At 35.4% G+C, this 20,307-nt stretch overlaps 2 protein-coding genes across 2 annotated transcripts; both read right to left on the reverse strand.

Moving 5' to 3' along the window:
* Positions 1-613: 613 nt before the first annotated feature.
* On the reverse strand, positions 614-12,582 carry LOC111053181 (G patch domain-containing protein 11). The gene is made up of 5 exons (XM_022340033.2): positions 12,463-12,582; positions 9,243-9,481; positions 5,855-6,093; positions 3,034-3,270; positions 614-800 (listed from the first exon to the last, which is right to left on the reverse strand). Exons 1-5 carry the CDS (start codon positions 12,510-12,512, stop codon positions 666-668), a joined length of 900 nt encoding a protein of 299 aa, XP_022195725.1. The 5' UTR covers positions 12,513-12,582; the 3' UTR covers positions 614-665.
* A 2,037-nt stretch (positions 12,583-14,619) lies between these two features.
* On the reverse strand, positions 14,620-19,301 carry LOC120352554 (lysosomal aspartic protease-like). Its single transcript, XM_039433657.1, has 2 exons — positions 19,125-19,301; positions 14,620-15,083 (listed from the first exon to the last, which is right to left on the reverse strand). Exons 1-2 carry the CDS (start codon positions 19,284-19,286, stop codon positions 14,901-14,903), a joined length of 345 nt encoding a protein of 114 aa, XP_039289591.1. The 5' UTR covers positions 19,287-19,301; the 3' UTR covers positions 14,620-14,900.
* Positions 19,302-20,307: the final 1,006 nt, after the last annotated feature.

Below are 20,307 nucleotides of genomic sequence, written 5' to 3' on the forward strand. Positions count from 1 at the left end.
CACATATAAGTAATGAGTTATACATAGAAATGAATTGATAAGAAAATGGTTCAAGACCTTTAACGTGAAGGTGAAATAAAGGTACTTTACCTTTAAAGGAACCGAAAATGTCGGGGCAATAATCATCATACGACCGCGGCGCCCCGGTCGCCCCACCCTTTGGGCGGCCCTGGGGATCTACATGAGTCTCTAAATATATTGGTCTAAGGTTACTGTATTTAAATATTATTTGCAGGTATGTACGTAAGACTGCAGTAGAATTAATCCAATTTACCAGACTGTCCTGACATCTTTGAATAAATAACTGTCACTCACCATCTGTCAAATTGGATTAATTCTACTGCAGGTACCTATATACCTGCAAATAATATTTAAATGCAACATTGTCAATTGGTTGGCCCAATGTGATATCTTATGTTGGCCCAATGTAATATCTTATGTTGGCCCAATGTAAGTGAACTGGTTGTTGGCCCTTCATATATACACTTTTGATGGCCCAACATTGTTATAAGGTTGGTTGGCCAACTGTTGGCAAGAGTGCCAATTCAAACCACAGGCCAACTGAGGATGACAACCAATTTTCAACGTGAGGGATGAGGTAATTGAACGGGCGAATGAGTTGAACAGGTATAATTTCAAATAAATACATATCATATGTACATGGTTTAATGTTCGTCATAAGTTGGTCCCGGGCACTCTCCATCCATGTCTTGTTCGTCCTCATAACGCGTGCCACACCAGATGCAATAGTAGTGCGTTTGCCTCAGGTAACCAGTCAACATCTCCAACTTCTCACCAATCTGTAACCATCAACTTCACTGATCATTTCTCTAATATCGGGGCACCGAGCTTCGCTCGTTATTTTTATTTATTGATAAATAAAAATAACAGAACACAATTCTCTAAAATAATCGTGTTTATATTTCACAGCTGGCTATAATGTCATCTTATGAATTTCGGGAATGCGATATTTTGATTTTTCACATACTCGCTCACTCACTTTTTTACTATCCACAGCTGTTTCAGCCAAGGATGAATTATTATCCTTTTAATGTCGTTCAGCGAGTTTCCCAAGGATGAGACCTAGTGCAATCGAATTTTCATATCATAAACCTACTATGTTCCAATTTTTTTCGAAATCCGTTAAACATAGATTCCAAAGTTTTCGAGATCCGTTAAACATAAATAACCAGTTATAAAGATATATACAAATATACAGAAATTGCTCGCTTAATATAAAAGGATTTTTAAAAAATACATAAGGAAACAAATGTTATATTATGTTATTGTTCTTTAAAATCCAACTCATTACTTACATAAATATCCGTAAAAATAATGGATTGCGCTGCTAGAGAATTGATATAACAGCGGAGATTAGATTCAGAGGAATGAAATGTTGGTTTCTACACTGGAAAGCTTGTAGCCTACTTTTCCTTTTATGTAATTTTATCCACAATAATATGAGAAAAGGCTAAATCGTCAAGGCCTGATACAGAACTGCAACTTAAACGCGAAATTCCTGTGACTGAGTGCATTGGCTCACTATTTTCACTTTGTTGTTGTTTATGAGACTAAATGCACTAATTTTGAATACATTCAAATGCTTCAACTAAATGCATACTGATATGATCAGTAGCAGACAATTCAGACTTTATTCAGAGGTAAAATTGTTAGGGTGTGTGCACACCGCCACACATGGAGTGGTCAGGCGTTCTGAGTTCCAGCGGTCTTAAAAGGATATAGATATCTGGTACAAAAAAGTAAATTCCTATGGCTTTTGTTGGTGGAGAGACCCTTGCGGGAAGGTCCCATCTCGCCTGAATATATAATTCAAGCCGTCAATGAGACTTACGACTGTCATACTTTAGCCGGGACCGACAATTTTACGTAACCATCCGACACAGTGTTTGGTACACAGATAGGCCTATGTGTGCAACTGTTACAAATTTTATTTGAAAAAACAAACATGTTTCAACAGCTATGGTGTCATCTTCATTGTATTTCAATAGATATCTACATCACCTATAAACTGACTGCTGACCACTCTCTGTGTGCAGTCACCCTAAAATAATAGATCAAAAATGAACTATAATGAAGGGACAGTAAAGTTTTAAATTCTATAAAAATACAATAGAGTTTGTAGATGAAATTTAAATTGCAAGTATGACGAGTTTCACACACGAATTACTTCCGATCTGTCAGTTCTTAGTAACATGTGATAATCACATTCCATGCCCATGTTCTATAAACTAGTTGACCGAGCGAAGTGAGGTCATTCCTCTTAATGTTTGAATGTTAAAATGTTTATATGTTGCACATTTACGGCGAAACGCGGTAATAGATTTTCATGAAATATGACAGGTATGTTCCTTTTTTAATTGCACGTTGACGTATATACAAGGTTTTTGGAAATTTTGCATTTCAAGGATAATATTCGTTGATATAATTTCAAATCATATGAATATGATTGGGATAGAACAACAGGCATAGCCCAAAACTATTCTGTTCCCAAATTTTGATAAATAATGAAATTGTCCGAAAAAATTGGTTATGTTCTTACTGAGGAAATTTAAATTCAAAGTTCTGTCCAAGAATATATATTAGCTAGAAATTTTGAATTTAGAATTATTAAAATACCAAATTATAGTCAAATTTTGCACTTAATATCACCGCACTTTGAATAAATTAAGTTATTTCAGAAAATTTTGAAGCCAAAAATATACACACAACTTTCAACTAGGCACAGCTATTACAATTACAATATGAAAGGAAAAAGGAGCCTCCTTCATACGCCAATATTAGAGTAAAAATCAGAGTATAGAATATTATTCATCATAAATCAGCTGACAAGTGATTGCACAGATGTGTAGAGAAGCCAGTCTATTGCTGTATTTCCATAAGGTCTATAGTTTCAATCAGGTACTTGTGGATGAGAATACTGCGTGAGGTCTACTGTTTACAAAACAACTAGTAAACCTGGAGACAAGTCTGAATGAGAAGGTTATAAATCATAAAATATTGAGATGTACTTACTGTGTAATTGTCTTCATTATCTTCCTCCTCCACATCCTCATCTTCATCATAAGTTTCTTCTTCTCCTTCTATTCCATCTCCTCCTCCTACTCCTCCTCCTTCTCTCGCATCCTCATTACATACTGAAATCGTCTGTTTTGATTCTATATGTGCATCAGTATCCTCATCAATAAATTCTTCTTCATTGTCATTAGATTTGCTCACAGGCCAGTACCAATATTCAAAAGGTTCAAACCCCTGAAAAAGAATGAATCCTACACGTTATTATCATCATCAATTCATATTATCAAATCCCAAATTCATATTATTCAAAACGCCTGGTTCGTGGGTTCGAATCCCGTCGGTGGCATGGACCTTGTTCGGGCATCTCATTAAATAGCTTAGGTGTTCAAAGCAAAAAGCTTAGGTGTTCATCATCCGCGATAAAGAAATACCCTGCCATAAAACCATAGAAAAAAGATACCTTGGATCTTGAATCAACAATATAATTCAATTGTTATGGTTTGGGTATTTATTGGTTGTACATTTTGAATAAGAGGGTGAAACATAAAGGTGCGTACAGATTTACGCGCCGCGAACATGAGCAATTCACTTTTAATCAGCTGATGCCAAGCTTTTTATATCTGTATCTTACCGTTTCTGTAAAAATACAGATATAATCAGCTGATTAAAAGTGAATTGTTCATGTTCGCCGCGCGTATATCAGTACGTACCTTTAGACTGCCGAGTGTAATCTTGAAACACTATGGACCTGATGCACAAAAGCCAGTTAAATTTCAATCGTGATTAATTCCACAAGAACCAATCAGAGAAGCCCTCTTTTCAAAAAAGCCTTCTTTGATTGGTTCTATAGTGAGGTCCACGTTATAATGGCAGTGGAGAAAGATAGGAGAAAATCTTTGCCGATCCTCTGTCTTGTCAATATCTTCTATAGACGGTAGCTGATACAGGTTAATAATTGATGTAATATTAACTGTTCATGCTCGTGTAAATAATCAATTATATTCTATTAAGCAGGAATTTATATTTTTCAATAATTTCATGATGAATTTTAATTAATTATTAATTCTACATTGTTAAAAGACGATCTGGCAACAGAGCAAAGCGAGAAAGAGATAGCGCTATCGGCTTTGTTGAATGATAGACAAGGAAAGCAATACCATTGCTAATCAAACACTGCCATTATAACGTGGACCTCACTACACTATAGTGAAATTAATCACGATTAAAATTTAACCGGCTTTTGTGCAACAGGCACTATGTATTTTTTATTACACAAGTAACTGTGCTTATTCTAAGTGCACTTTTCTTCTTTTACTTTTACTTATTTTTCTTTTACTTTTCTTCTTTTCGGCCCGTTGCACAAAAGTCTGTTAAATTTTAGCCGGGATCAAATGCCACGAAAGCGAATCACAGAAGTCTTCTTCTCAATAAAGCCTTCTCTGATTGGTTATCGTGGGCTTTAATCGTGATTAAAATTCAACAAGCTTTTAGACTGGTCACACACCGATTAGTCAAGACAAGACTAGTCACGTTTAGACACTATACTTCACATTGCTGCTTATGACGCAACACACACTGATTAGTTATTGCAATTAGACATGACTCCATAAGCAACTATGTGAAGTATTGTGACTAAACGTGACTAGTCTTGTCTTGACTAATATGTGTGTGACCAGCCTTAGGCAAACAGTTATTTGAATTCTAAACTCCTAGTATACCCTAAACATTTTCTGGGGGCTGGAAATTGTGTTTAAATGTGAAAGTTGTAACTAAATCTTATTTCGTACAATTATTAATTCAAATTCGGAGAATATTCCGCATATCTTTTTACTTTCCTTGCCCTATTACCATAGGTAAGGAAAGTATTGCTTTCCAAAAAAAATAAGGTACCCTAATTTCAAGTTTTCTATACGTTTCAAAGTCCCCTGAGCCCAAAAACATTATTTTTGGGTGTTGGTCTGTGTGTGTGTGTATGTGTGCATGTCTGTAAACACGATAACTCCATTCCTAATCAACCGATTGACTTGAAATTTTAAACTAAAGGTCCTTATACCATGAGAATCCGACAATAAGAAATTCAATTCAAAATGGCGGATAATTACTAAAAAGCCTGTTTTTCACGGTTTTCTCGAAAACGGCTCTAACGATTTTCTTCAAATTTATACCATGGATAGCTATTTATAAGCCCTATCAACTGACATGAGTCTCATTTCTGGGAAAATTGCAGGAGCTCCGTAATATTCTTGAGAAAAATAGCGGATAATTACTAAAAAAAACATGTTTTTCACGATTTTCTCAAAAATGACGACCGATTTTTTCCAAATTCATACCCTGTATAGGCTCTATTTATTCAGCCTATTTATCAGCTCTATCAACTGGCATGAGTCTCCTTTCTGGGAAACTAATGGGGGGTCCACCCCATCCTTGAGAAATGGACTTTGTAACCTCCTTCTCGTGCATGACGTAGGTAGGTAGGTAGAGCAGTTTATAAAAAGAACACATAGTCGAGATATTTAATCTGTAGAACAGCTGTTTTGACGACTTTTAAAAAATCATCGAATTTCACAATTTAAACAATGGAAAAAGTACTCTGAAAACAATTATATATACACATATACAGAAATCTAATCATAGTTTCAAATATGTTGCCGCCAATCGTCATTATGCTATTCCCCTAAACTATTCTCGTTTAAGAATGGGGCTTACAGTTCGATGAGCAAGGAGAGTTGTGTGAGAGTACCACAGCAGATTTTTTTTGTAATGATGAATGAATAATTGTACATATATAAATGAATGAATGCATTATTTGGGTAGTTACATTTTCAGTGTCCAATTGTTGACAGACTTTTTGAGCTTTTCGAAAGTCGATTTCGGCTCTCTTCTGAGCCGCCTCCTGAGCTAGCACTGCCCGGTAATCGGTGACATTCAGAGCCTTGTTCTGTCTCTCCTTCAGTATAGCAGCCTTCTTCTCCAGTAGCTCCTTGACGGCCTGAGTTCTCCCCAGGCCTTGGCGGTCGCTTTTCACGTTGATCGGTATTGGCTCTTTACAGCCTTCCTCTAAAAATAATTTCATCAATCATAGTCAAATTAGCCACTTTGTAACAAGTATTATTATTATTAGTAGTATTATTATTGTAACAAGCATTAAGTACAACTTTGTTGTAGTTCAGACACTGTGTTACTTGTAAATATTTGAAAAAACACTTACTTTTCTTCATCAGGCTGATGAAGCTGCTCTTCAGGAGTGAAATGCATCCCTCAATACTCCAAGAAAAGTAAGTGTTTTTTTCAAATATTTACAAGTAACACAGTGTCTCAACTACAACAAAGTTATTATATAGTGTTTCGTCATGGAAAGCAACTTCAATATTATCAATTAATTGATTATATATTGGGGAGGACCCAGAGCAGCCTCATCTACCAGCCAGCTAGAATTGTGGATAAGCTGTCAGTTTCAGCCAGGAATTTGCCTGAGACAGTTTTGAAAGAATACATTAAGGGCTTTCCTTCAGGAGAGCCCCTTTTATTCTCTGAGGCAGTTTCATATGATTGTGATCGACAGAAAGTGAGTAGTTACTTCTTGCCTTAGGCTTCTGCTTGCTATGTTTCATTGCTTTGTGTTTTTTGACTAGCAACTTTTGTTCTTTTAGGGCCGGTTTCCGAGCTCGGGATTTAGCTAAGGTCTAGACTTTAAACAGCTGGAGTCAGAAAATTGGCTTTCCGAAACGGGACGTAGTCGCAGTAAAACGACTAACGATTTTTAAATTAAATTTCGAAAAACTAGAAAATTCAACACAAAATAAAATAAAGATAAAATAGTGTAAAGTTTCAGCTATTTTTAATTATTTAGGAATGTTTCATTTCATCAAGGAAAAACGTTTCCAATAACAGAAATGAGAAAATAAAGATTATCATAAATGCTGCGACTCACGTCCCGTTTCTGAAGTCAATTTTCTGACTCAAGCTGTTTAAATTCTAGAACTTAGCTGAATCCCGAGCTCGGAATCCGGCCCTGATTGACCTGCCTTATGGCAGTTTTTCATTGTTCTCGACTTGTTCACTTGTGGACATACCTATGTAGAATGACCACGCCATCAACAGAAACACTTTATTATCATTATTGGAGCTTTATAATTAATAGCTACTAATCAACATTCGTGAGGAATTAAGCTGCTATGAGAACATTCGTGTTCCCTATATAAGAGGAGCAGATACAATTTGGATGTGAGAGCGCAATAGATTTGAGTACTGGTTAGTATTCTTCAATCCCACTTAAAATAATATTATGCAAAGAAGGGTATGCAAATCATAAATGTATGCAAAATACGATAGCACGTCCAGAAAGTAAGTTCCGTTTCAATTTATATCCGCTACAGCGCTGCGATCGCAGTTCCGCACATGCGCAGTATCTGTATCAGGGAGAAGAAACGTGAGCCATTTGGAGATCACTGTCAGCCACGTACGTTTTGTTGTGCTTGTTTACATTGTCAGTGTTGATTGAAAAGCCCGCCGCTTGTGAAATCAGGTCTGTGATTCGTTTCCTGAATGCAAGGGAAGTGAGCCCAAGTGAAATTTATCGGCGAATTTGCGATGTTTATGGACAAAGTACAATGAGTGATTCAATGGTGAGAAGATGGGTCCGTCAGTTCAATGACGGACGTAGTGATGTGCTTGATGAAGAACGAAGTGGGCGTCCATCTTTGGTTACAGAAGAACTGGTTCACGCGATTGATGACAAGATCCATGAAAACCGAAGGTTTACAATTAGTGCTCTCGCTATGGAATTTTCCCAAATTTCACGATCACTAATGCATGAAATTGTTACCGGAAAACTGAAATTTCGACAAGCTGAGTTTCCAACTGGTTGAAGACACAGGCGGCAAATTTCTATGAAGAAGGCATACAAAAACTTGTGCCACGCTATGACAAATGTCTGCAAAATTTCGGTAGTTATGTGGAAAAGTAGTTTAAGAGTTGTAGAATTTTGTGCAATAAATAACTTTTCTGTATCTGTACACAATTTAATTTTATTACCAAACGGAACTTACTTTCTGGACCTACCACGTACATACATCTTTCTGATCAACCGAGATACAAAATGGTTGGTATAACGTATATTTGGACTGTAAATATTTGTGATCTTTATAAAAGTATTTTCAAAACCTCATTTGCACTATTTTTATAAAAATTGGGAAGAGAAACAGTTTTGGATTTATCCTGTTGATTCTCTCCCAATCATTAATTTGATATTGTGATTGTGGAATGTGATAAATAAATATAATGTTACACACATGCATGCATGCATATTGCAGCATACAAACTGGGATTAATCTTGCAAGTTTGAAAAAATAGAGGAAATGAAATAATTGTATTTTGTGAAAATCAAATGATAGAATGAATACTAATACGTTGTTGGTTATCCATCTTGTTTTCACTGGAATTATTACTATTGCATTCTTAAATAACTTCAAAGTGAAAAAGCACTCACATTCTTTGGTGTGGCGACGCGTTTCGTGCTGGTCTTGCACATTCACAAGTCTAACAGCACTGTTTGACACTAAAGCACTGTTTAACTTGAATGTACAAGAAACGCGTCGCCACACGAAAGAATGTGAGTGTTTTTTCACTTTGAAGTTATTTAAGAATACAATAGGAAAACTAATAATTGATTGTAGAGCTGAAAAAACTACTTAATTATAAAGCTACTTAATGTAATACTGAGAGTATATCAGTTCACTATAGATATGTACTCATCCATTTCGCTTTTCATGACAAACTGCTATTTAATAATTCATTTTTAAACTATTTTTGACGATACTACAGTCTATTTTTTGAATAATAGTTGGTACAAGGTTAGTACTAGTTTTTAATAACTATTATCCAAAAAATTGACTATAGTGTCATCATAACTAGTTCAAAAACGAAATAGATATGCAGTCATAAATTTTGAACACAGATTGAATATCCCAAGAGCATTAGCATAAGCAAAAGCATAATCCCATTAACATGTTCTATCCCATTAGCATTTTCTATATAATGTATACATAGAGAATGTTAATGGAATATTCAATATGAATTCAATAAATTAACACCACGGAACCGATATTACCAACAGTCATATATATTACAGTACTACAGAACTGTATTACAGTACACCACCTGAAACTAGATTAGAACAGTAAAGAGAAAATAACTTCAAAACTTACGAGATTTTCCAAGACCAGACCCTGGTTTGAAACCAAGTTTCTGAAGCATCTTGAAGCCTTTATTGTCTTCTGATATGGGCTGGCTCAACCCATCTTCTCTCAACTCCTTTTCAACGACATGTGCTTTCTTGAATACTTTCTTATTGATATCGTCTGATTCTGTTTTCTTCTTATCCATTTCATAGCGACGCTTGAGAGATCGATTGTGCACGAGACCTGGTCGTATATCTTCTTGAACACTAAAAAAATATGAATTGACAATAAATATTTTACATTATATGTAAACAGACATTTATGTAAGTTACTAGGCTTCTTATATGTTATTGGGCCTCCTTCAAATCAAATCAAATCAAATCAAATCAAATTTTATTGCCATAAAAAAACAAAAAAACAAAATACAATTTCGTTAAAATTTCTTAACAAGTGATTATTGTAATATTACATTTTCTTCTCACATTGGAATCGAATCTTCAATTCGAGATCTATGGAACTTTATAGTTCTATAGTAACATATGATATGGAAATTTCAATTAAATATAATTAAGAGATTGGGAGAAGAAGAATATACATGCTAAAAGACGAACTTTAAACCCTTAAAAACAACCCTTAGAGTTAAAATATTGCCAAAAGATTTCTTAGTGCGCCTCTAAAGGGCCAACTGAACATACCTATAAAATTTGAACTTTTTTGGTCCGGTAGATTTTTAGTTATGCGAGTGAGTGAGTGAGTGAGTCAGTCAGTCAGTGAGTGAGTGCCATTTCGCTTTTATATATATAGATAAAGTATATAAAATATAAAGTGATATATTTCTTCAACTCTTGGCGCAACCCATCCTGCATTGCTGGTATTGGTGAAGAGGAAGGTAATGCTTTTTTGTAGAAATAAAATAACAACATCAAAGGAGGGATCGCTAATATTTTGGCATAATACTCCTTTCTCTCATTTCAAGGACAACTTAAAATTAGGGGAGAGATTGTCTAGTCACGCTGATCGATGGATAAGTTAAGATTCATGCGCCTGCTACTCCCTTAGGAAGGGTGACCACTTGTAGAGTTCCTCTAAATATCATTTTTGACTCTAAAAATCGCTTCCTCCTATTTCCCATAATCATTACCCACGTCTTATTTCCAGTCTCATTACCCACGCACAAGCCTGAAGCCCATGTGGGCATCATCCTCAGCAAAAAATGAAGAGTACCTATATTTTATTGAAAACAGGTGGCAGTATGTTATGTTTTAAAGGGACGGATTCAAGGATCCAAAGAACCTCAAATGTCAACTGGAGCTTATTGTGTCCCATACGTTAGCACAGTATACATACAGAATGGAAACTTGGCTACCCTGACGCAAAAATCCGCCATCTTGTTAGGAAGCGCCGCATTGTAATAGTATTGATTGTTGGTTCGGATCACTTTAATGATCCGGATCAATTATTGATCTCGTTCACTGCCACGAGCCAATCAGAAGACCAGGATTGGAACTTCCCAAGGTCATGTGACGTGTCTAGTATTTGCGTATCGTAAAAAGCATTGGTTAGATAGGCGTTTGATTACAAGTTTCCATTCTGAACCTATTCTGTGACGTTAGTTGGGCAAACCAATACCTGTGTCCTAGAAAAGCATTCCATTCATCACCTGGTTATTTGCAGACAAACAGATCCCTTCTCCTTGCCCCTAGTCTCTCGCAGTCCAGTATGATATGCTTGCCAGTCTCTTCAGACTGATTACAAAGCCTAAACATCTGACTTTCATTTCTGAGCCCAATTGTGTGGAGATGTTTCCTGAAGTGCAGTTATCAGAGCAATCAACTGCTTGACCTGACCTCTACCCAGCCTCACCAGCCAGCTGGTGAAGTAAGCTTGTGTCTGCTAGCAGCCTTCTGTCAAGTGCTAGACCAGTGTAACCTTGCCATTGCTTGAGATGTAAAGGTGCGTACAGACTTTCGCTCTGCTCCGCAACCGAACGTCACTCGAGCAGAGCGATTGATGATCGACCGGGGAGCAACAGTGGTTCGACCGGGGAACGCGAGAAGATCTAATATCTTCCATAACGTTCATGATGGGAGCGGGGGCGGAGCGACTGTAGTTCGATGGAGGAACGAGGGCGGTAGGAGGGCGGAGCGTGCTCGGTGCTGGTTGGAAGCGCGTATATGTGTACGCAGCTCAAGTCCCTGGACAATTTACTTATTGTGTGGAAGGCAGTTGTTTTATTTATGCCACAGCTTGGCTCTGGACCAACGAATGGGATACTGGAACCCCGCTTAGCAAGCTCATCTGCACGCTCGTTTCCACCTATGTCTACATGGTCAGGTACCCAACCAAGATGCACAGACATGCATGTTGCATGCCTGCTGAGTGTTTTGTGACACTCCTACACCAATTTTGACTTGATGTGACAGTCCCTAACTCATTGATGGGCTAAATTATGCAAAGCAAATATCGAAGCCACATTCAAGGATCTGAGACCGTCTTTGAATGTTTATACAGTACGCGTTCCTTAGCATATTATCAAGTTATAGTTTGCGGGGTAATATCCACGGCTTTGCAAAAACATCAGGCTTTAGAGACATAAGATCCCTAGATGGAGGAAGCTCCCTCCCTACACTCAGATATTTTCCATGAATGAGAGAGTTACAACGTATTAGCAACAATGGAGAGAGCATGTTGAACGTATGTCAGCTGATAGGCTGTGTTGTGCTAAAAGTACCTAGGACTAACTCCAAAAGCTCCTTGTGTATCTTTTCGGATGCAACAAGTTGTTTTTGAGAAGATACGAAAGAGCATCTGTTGCTTATGGAAAAACTCATTTTTTCAAAAAATGATTTGATGTTTATCAACGGGTAGTAGTATTATTATAGTCTATAGTGAGGTACGGTACACGTTATAATGACAATGGATAAAGATAAAAGAGCAGCGTTGCCGATTCTCTGCCTCAATTAATTATATTTCTACATTGTCAAAAACTGATTTGGCATAGTTGCGTAGCTAGAAAAGGATAGTACTACCTGCTTTGTCGAATAATAGCAGCGCCAATGTTAATAATAATACTTTTATTATAACGTAGACCACACTATAGTAGCCCTCCGCCGATAGACAAATCTACAAAATCCGGACTGTAGGTTAGGAAAATAGAGATAGGTATAAAAATGATAAGTGGTAAAAACGATTAATGTAAATGATATATTAATATTCTATGTTTTTTATTGTAGAATCTGTCACTTACCATCCAGTCAAAAAAGCATCAGACATGTAATCTTCTTCTTCAGACGACATTTTTTTTAGGTTATAACGCAACCTATTATTTCAAAAGTAAACTACATTAAAAATACATTGAATGAGCATTCTAATATTTGAATAGTTTTTTATCATCAACATCGAATTACTGTAGTAATAATTAATTCTGAGAAAAAGCTCTCAATTTCAAGTTTTCAAGAATAGTCAATCTCAAGGTCCCCTGAGCCCAAAAACATGATTTTTGGGTGTTGGTCTGTGTGTGTAGACTATGTATGTGAACACGATGGTTCGTGTTTGCGGCTTTGAGGCATGAGCGGGTTTTGGAGGCATCTGCGGAGCATCTTTGATCTGCCACTTCATGCATGGTTCCTGGCTAATAGATTCCAGCTGAATGAGGACAAGACCCAAAGGATCATCTGCAGCTTGTCACGTGAACTGAGTGACCCTCAGAATCCAGTGAAGCTGCTGGGTTTTGTCTTGGACAGCAAACTCAGCTGGAACAGCCATATACAGCAGGTATACGGTCGACTCTCCCGCATTTGCTTTTTGCTGCTCAAGATGAGGGGCCTGGTGACTGAGAAGTACCTTATATTGATGTATCACACGCTCTTCCATTGCAATCACCTACGGCTTGCTTCTGTGGGGTCATTCAGCGGGGGCTGCTGATGTCCTGAGACTGCAAAAGAGGGCTGTAAGAATTATAACAGGCAGCGATCATCTTGCCCACAGCAAGCCCATCTTTGCTCGCCTTGGAGTGCTGATGGTCATCGGCCATTAAATCCGCCTGTGCTTGATAGTGCCTGCATGTCAAGAGGATACAGCATACTCTGGCTGCCCGGAGTGACATTCACTAACACAACACCAGGCACCGCGAGCTGTTGGATGTCCCCAGGAGACGTCTCCTTCGTTCACAGGCCATCTATAGAGTTTCTGCACTGAAATTCTTCAACAAGCTGCCACCTTGTGTGAAGCAGTTCGCTGCCTTCAAGAAGCTGCTTTGTGATAAGACATGTTATAACGTAAATGAATTTATGAGTGATGATCTGATTTCTTTTTTAAAGTGGTCACTGTTTTATCTGTCATCTGAATAGTTGTTGTGTTATTATGTATAATTAAATCGAACTCTATGACGCCATCTATCCCACAAATAATGTGGGTAATGGATGTAGCAGAAGGTATTAAGGTATTACGAAAACTCCATTCCCTATTAACGGATTGACTTGACATTTTTAACTTAAGGTCCTTATACCATGAGGATTCAGCAATAAGAAATTCAATAAATACAAAATGGCAGAGAATGAGTAAAACATCTATTTATAAGCCCTCAGCAGACTTAAGTTTGTAACGATCATTACCTCTAGTTTTTATTTAAATAATTTTTTTTTGTGTAGTTGAGAAGTTGATATTGTGGTAATTATTCATATTGAATGAAAAAGACTAAGAAATTGTCAAAAAACCACTGATTTATTGATAATTAGAAACATCAACTTTAATGAAAAAGACTAAGAAATTGTCAAAAAACCACTGATTTATTGATAATTAGAAACATCAATTTCTAATTATCAATAAATCAGTGGTTTTTTTGACAATTTCTTAGTCTTTTTCATTCAATAATAATTATTTTATGACACTAGACCAACCCGGCATGCATTTTTCAATTTTTTACTCACTTGGACAACTAGATCTTTTAGCTGGGACGCAATCTTCAATGTAATTATTATAAAGTTATGTTCTTGTGGAATGGACTGCTAGTGTTAGTGTTGAGCCTCCCTGTAGCCTACTAATTCCATATTACCATAATAGGTACCTGTCATGTTATTTTGTTCTGCTTTAGGCAGCTACTTCAAAATTTTGTTCTCAGAGAATTCATCTTAGTATTTTGAGACCTTCAAATCTATGAAAAACTATTCAATAATCCTCAACTATTTACAATACGCTTAGCTGTAAGATATATAGTCGATTTATTGTATTTTCCAATTTTCAATTTCTATGAAAATGATGTTATTTTATAAATAAAAAATAAGTAGTCCTGAATACATACATTCTAAGAATATATGGAATTTCCAATTTTCATATAGGTACAGTACCGTAATATAAACACATGCATATCTCAACCAACTAGGTAATTCATTGAGTAAACCAGTGCAATAGATCATCAAATTTTATAAATTTATTGCCAGAAATTGAGTTCTAAGTCTAGCTTAAATCTAGTTAACTCTTTGTTCATTCTATTGAGAATAAAATATGATATTAAAATGTTTGATCATACATTTCATTGAAAAAATGAAAATTTGTTCGAATTTTAAAAATGATAAAAGTTCTTGAAATAAAATAATGCAGGAAACAAAAACATGTAAGCTTCAATAAAAAAGTAAAAATTCAAGTAAAAGAAAAAAGGATCTGTCTCACACAAAAAATAGTGGATCATTAAAAAGTGATGGAATTAAGTTTAGTAGTTTGTTTGACACTTGCGAATCCAACACGCTTGTTTCCAAAGTCGAATTCAGTGTAGTATTTGCCAATGAAAACGTCGCCGAGAATCCAGAGGGGACCGCTGGGTGGGGGAATGTCCATTCCAGAGAATCCAGACAGACAAATCTTTCCACTGATCTGTAAAATAATGGCAAATTCGAGTTTAATAGTGAAGCAAAAAAACTATGAAAACATTCTTAATTGGAATGAGAACATTCTTTACTGAAATGAAAACATTTTTTACTGAAATGAGAACATTCTCTACTGAAATGAAAACATTCTTTACTGAAATGAAAACATTCTTTACTGAAATGAAAACATTCTTTACTGAAATGAAAACATTCTTTACTGAAATGAAAACATTCTTTACTGAAATGAAAACATTCTTTACTGAAATGAAAACATTCTTTACTGAAATGAAAACATTCTTTACTGAAATGAAAACATTCTTTACTGAAATGAAAACATTCTTTACTGAAATGAAAACATTCTTTACTGAAATGAAAACATTCTTTACTGAAATGAAAACATTTTTTACTGGAATGAGAACATTCTTTATTAGGCGAAGTTTTTTTTAGTCCTCTCTACCATTTAATCTCAGTAATTGTTGTGAACTAAGTAAGAAAATTGGAAGATGTTTTGACTTTTAGAATTTCAACATGAGTATAATTTTTGGATTTAAGTGAAATGTTTAATATTTTTTGTTATTGAGAAGGAAGATGTTTGTTTGGATTTGTATTTTGAAATTTATTAATCTGATAAATTCAAAATTATTGTAGTGCATAGATTTTTCCGGACTTAAAATATAGTATGTGAATCAAGTTATCATTTACATAACCTCTTGACTGTGTATTCCAAATTAAGGTTTAAGGCAGTTTTGGGCGAATGCCTGTTGTTTTTACCTGTGTTGTATCTATTGTCTATGAATAAATGAAATGAAATGAAAAGTTGCGAAGCTGCTAAACTTTACAGTCAACAAAAAAACAGATTTCATTATAAGGGGGTGATGCTGAATTCTACAAAAATTCAAAATTTTCTATCGGAATCACCACCAGGATGTTTTTCTAAATAGCAACTGAACAGTCAACAATATCTAGCTACGCAACGACGTAAAATTATCAACTAATCCAATTTAAAATCGTGATTTAATCCTTGATTCTGTATCACCTGTCTTGAATATTACATATTCTTGATTAACCGAGCATACTTCACAAGTTCGTTAATTCATCTTAAAATTTATGAATTCAGGGATACTTTTTTGTATTTATAAAATAGAATAATTATAGAACCCTATTTCTTAATCTATTATTTTATTAATTTCAAAGGGTACTATAAATTCGTTAATTCAATTTATTGTTAACTAGCCGGTAACCCGTGCTCCGCAAAGGTCTAATTGAAAACTTGACAACCTCAAAATTTAACCTACTGAAATCTTTAAGAATTAAAAATAAACCTATAACCATCCTCGGTAAATTAAGAGTCTATATGCAAAATTTCAGGTTAATCAATCCAGTAGTTCAGACGTAATGATGCGTCATTCGTGAATTTCCTATTCCGTACGTGTATAAGCCAATTTTTTACTTTGTAATAATAGATGATTATGGAGCTCACTCACCTCCAGCACATAATCTTCTCCTTTAAGCTTGAATTCTTTGCCGGCCAGGACAATAGTGATTTCTGGCAGTTTGGGAACCAAAGAGCATTCAACCTGAAGCCAAAATCAAAGTAATGATAGTCACACCAATAATTATATATAATGGTGTATTGAACATTCATAAGATTCAATTGTGTTATTCATTGTGTGTATGATAACTGAGAATAATAATTTTATAACATCATTATTGAATAATATATGGTATCGTCTAGTTGATCGTCTAGGACTAGTAACAACTGACTCGGTCTTCATTTTCCGGAGTACAAACTAAACGGGGAAGATCAGGTGGTTTATTTTTTATCACAGAACCAGTACTGTACTTCGAAACGCTGCAACCCATCAGAGTACAGTATTTCGATCAGGCACTGCACCTCGATGTCCAACGCTTAAATATTGACGGAAAAGCGTTGCACTGTGACTACAGATTCATTGTTTCTAAAAACCTGCTCGACAGCCAACACACGATGTTGTACGTTCCAATGATCCAAAGCGATTGAAATAACATTCGTTCAAGGGCAAAATCCCCTCCCGTCGCCGAGTACTAGCCGTTCGAAAAGCATGCTTTTCCTCTGCACCACCTTGTAGAAACACTTATTACTTTAATCACAACAACCTCTATGGTAACATATCCTGATTAGATTTCTTTTTGCGTGTTTCACACCGGAAGGAAGGGGAGTGTGCCGGGCACTCTCTTTAATTCAGGCCTTTTCCCAAGTTATAATAGTAAATTTAATACGCAATAGACTAGAGCCATTATTGTAAGTGAGTTAGCGAAATAAATTATTTTCTCTCTCTATTATGAACGGCCATGACTTCGAGTTTCCCATGATAGATATTTAAAATTTCAAGTCAATCGGTTAATTAGTAATGGAGTTATCGTGTTCACAGACATACACACACACACACACACACACACACCACACACACCACACACACACATACACACCACACAGACCAACACCCAAAAAGCATGTTTTTGGACTCAGGGGACTTTGAAACGTATAGAAAACATGAAATTAGGGTACCTTAAATTTTTTTGGAAAGCAATACTTTCCTTTCCTATGGTAATAGGGCAAGGAAAGTAAAAACAGATTTCATAATAAGGGGGTGATGCTGAATTCTACAAAAATTCAAGATTTTCTATCGGAATCACCACCAGGATGTTTTTCTAAATAGCAACTCAACAGTCAACGATATCAAGCTGAGCAACGACGTAAAATTATCAACTGATCCAATTTAAAATCGTGATTTAATCCTTAATTCTGTATCACCTGTCTTGAATATTACATATTCTTGATTAACCGAGCATACTTCACAAGTTCGTTAATTCATCTTAAAATGTATGAATTCAGGGCTACTTTTTTGTATTTATAAAATAGAATAATTATAGAACCCTATTTCTTATTCTATTATTTTATTAATTTCAAAGGGTACTATAATTCTATTTTATAAATTCGTTAATTCAATTTATTGTTAGCAGGTAACCCGTGCTCCGCAAAGGTCTAATTAGAAACTTGTCAACCTGAAAATTTAACCAACTGAAATCTTGAAGAATTAAAAATAAACCTATAACCATCCTCGGTAAATTAAGAGTCTATATGCAAAATTTCAGGTTAATCAATCCAGTAGTTCAGACGTAATGATGCGTCATTCGTGAATTTCCTATTCCGTATGTGTATAAGCAAATTCTTTACTTTGTAATATGCCGTGCTACCAATTTCTCCTAAATAGGTTGGATAGCATTTTTCACCTATTAACCTAAGGAAAGTTATCGGCTCCAAAGTGGTAGATTCTTGATAAACTATGAATGGATCTATCGCCTATGAATGAGAAATCCAATTTTCAGAGCAAACCAACTTATAATCTTCAGAAGAATTTTGGCAATATACAACACAAATCTAAAAAAAATAATACCTTACACACTTAAACATCCTAGCATCATTACAAGCTAAAATACTTATCCAGTTTATATTTGGAAACAATGGCTATAGGCTTGTAAACACACGAAACAATTATAGACAAAATTAGAACATATAAACTGTTTCAAAACTCATTTAAAACATTAAAATTTTCAATTAAACAGAAAAATATTCAGGGAGCACAAAACACTTTTCAGTAGCCAGCCACCATTTTTTAGAGAAAGGAAAAGCACAAAGTACAGAGCAAAGCCTTGTAGACACACCTCAAACCAGTGCACGTCACCATGAACACGTCACCAAAAAATTATAAATTACAAGTTTAGAATTTACATTTTACATTTGTTCTCAATAAAACTTTATTTCGAAACTGCTATTTTAAATTTATATATCCTCTATATTATCTGTTAATTCTGTTAACTCTGTTTCGGTGATACCATGGAATATGCAACACAATTATTTACGATAAATTCTCAGTCAAAAAGTTGTCCCTATATCGATTACTCTGATATTTACTATCAAGTTTTATAGATCTCAAATTGAAGATTCGATTCTAATCGAGAAAAAATGTAATATTACGAATAATAGATGATTATGGAGCTTACTCACCTCCAGAACATAATCTTCTCCTTTGAGCTTGAATTCTTTGCCGGCCAGGACAATACTGATTTCAGGCAGTTTGGGAACCAACGAGCATTCAACCTGCAAGCCAAAATTGAAGTAATGGAAGTCACACCAATAATTATATATAATGGTGTATTGAACATTCATAAGATTCAATTGTGTATAAGCAAATTATTCATTGTGTGTATGATAACTGAGAATAATAATTTTATAACTTCATTATTGAATAATATAATAGTATCGTCTAGTCCAGTGCTCGCCAAACAGTCGATCGCGAGTTACCGGTAGCTTGTGGGGTAGTTTTTGGTAGCTCACAGAAATGCTTTGGTTGTCAACCAATTAAATGGTATGCATTGAGAGACATGGCTACAAAATTTTGCATTTCTCACAGATGAATAACTGAGAAGTTGAATGATTTTAATTTGCAGTTTTAAGGAAAAGATAAGGACATCGGTGGAATGATTTGAATTGTAAAATCGTTTTCCAAGGAGCTTGAGATGTGGGAAAAGAATGTCGTCCAGTTTGAATATAAACACTTTTCCATTCTGAAGAAAATCAATGATGAGAAAAATCCTTCACAGCACTTCAGCAATAACCAAGAATACGTTACAATTCAGACTTGAGACAACAGTTTGATCAACGATTTCAAGATTTTAAAAGCATATCAAATATGGTACAATTCTTCAACTCTCCTTTTGTAGAGATCGATGCAGGAGATTTTGCAACTTGTGTTGTAAAACATTTTGGTGGAGATCAGTCTTCAGTTGAAATGGAATTTTTAAAATGATCTTGTCTCTCAGATCACTTTCTACAACTGGAAATGTTTGGCCTCAAGTCCCCAAAGAAAAATATCCAATTATTATTCAAGTTGCATTGAGGTTGAAAGCTATTGAAAGACATGCTCAGCTCTACCTACTTGTGTGAATCATCTTTTTCAAGTATGAAATTCATAAAAAAATCGATATAGGAACATTTTTCGGACAACTGCGTCAGAATGGCGGCTTCAACGTATACTCCAAACATCAAGAAAATACTTGATCGCCAAAAAGAATTCCACTGCTCTCATTGAAATGTACATTTCAACTTTTGTTATACATTTTGCTATGAGATAAGTAGATTTCAACACTAGAAATGTATCTTTATAGGCGATAAAAGATACTTTGTTTAT

Source organism: Nilaparvata lugens, chromosome 7 (assembly GCF_014356525.2).
Source record: "Nilaparvata lugens isolate BPH chromosome 7, ASM1435652v1, whole genome shotgun sequence".
NCBI classification, from domain to species: Eukaryota; Metazoa; Arthropoda; class Insecta; order Hemiptera; family Delphacidae; genus Nilaparvata; species Nilaparvata lugens.

What these genes read in the sequence shown, in the direction of transcription:
- LOC111053181 (XM_022340033.2), bottom strand. Translation starts at nt 12,512, where the DNA reads ATGTCGTCTGAAGAAGAAGATTACATGTCTGATGCTTTTTTGACTGGA. An exon ending in GATGCTTTTTTGACTGGATG is followed by an intron (nt 9,482 to 12,462) that starts GTAAGTGACAGA and finishes ATATTTTTTTAG; the next exon opens with TGTTCAAGAAGATATACGAC. An exon ending in GTCTGGTCTTGGAAAATCTC is followed by an intron (nt 6,094 to 9,242) that starts GTAAGTTTTGAA and finishes AATTATTTTTAG; the next exon opens with AGGAAGGCTGTAAAGAGCCA.
- LOC120352554 (XM_039433657.1), bottom strand. Translation starts at nt 19,286, where the DNA reads ATGAATGTTCAATACACCATTATATATAATTATTGGTGTGACTTCCAT. An exon ending in GAGAAGATTATGTTCTGGAG is followed by an intron (nt 15,084 to 19,124) that starts GTGAGTAAGCTC and finishes ATTATTTTACAG; the next exon opens with ATCAGTGGAAAGATTTGTCT.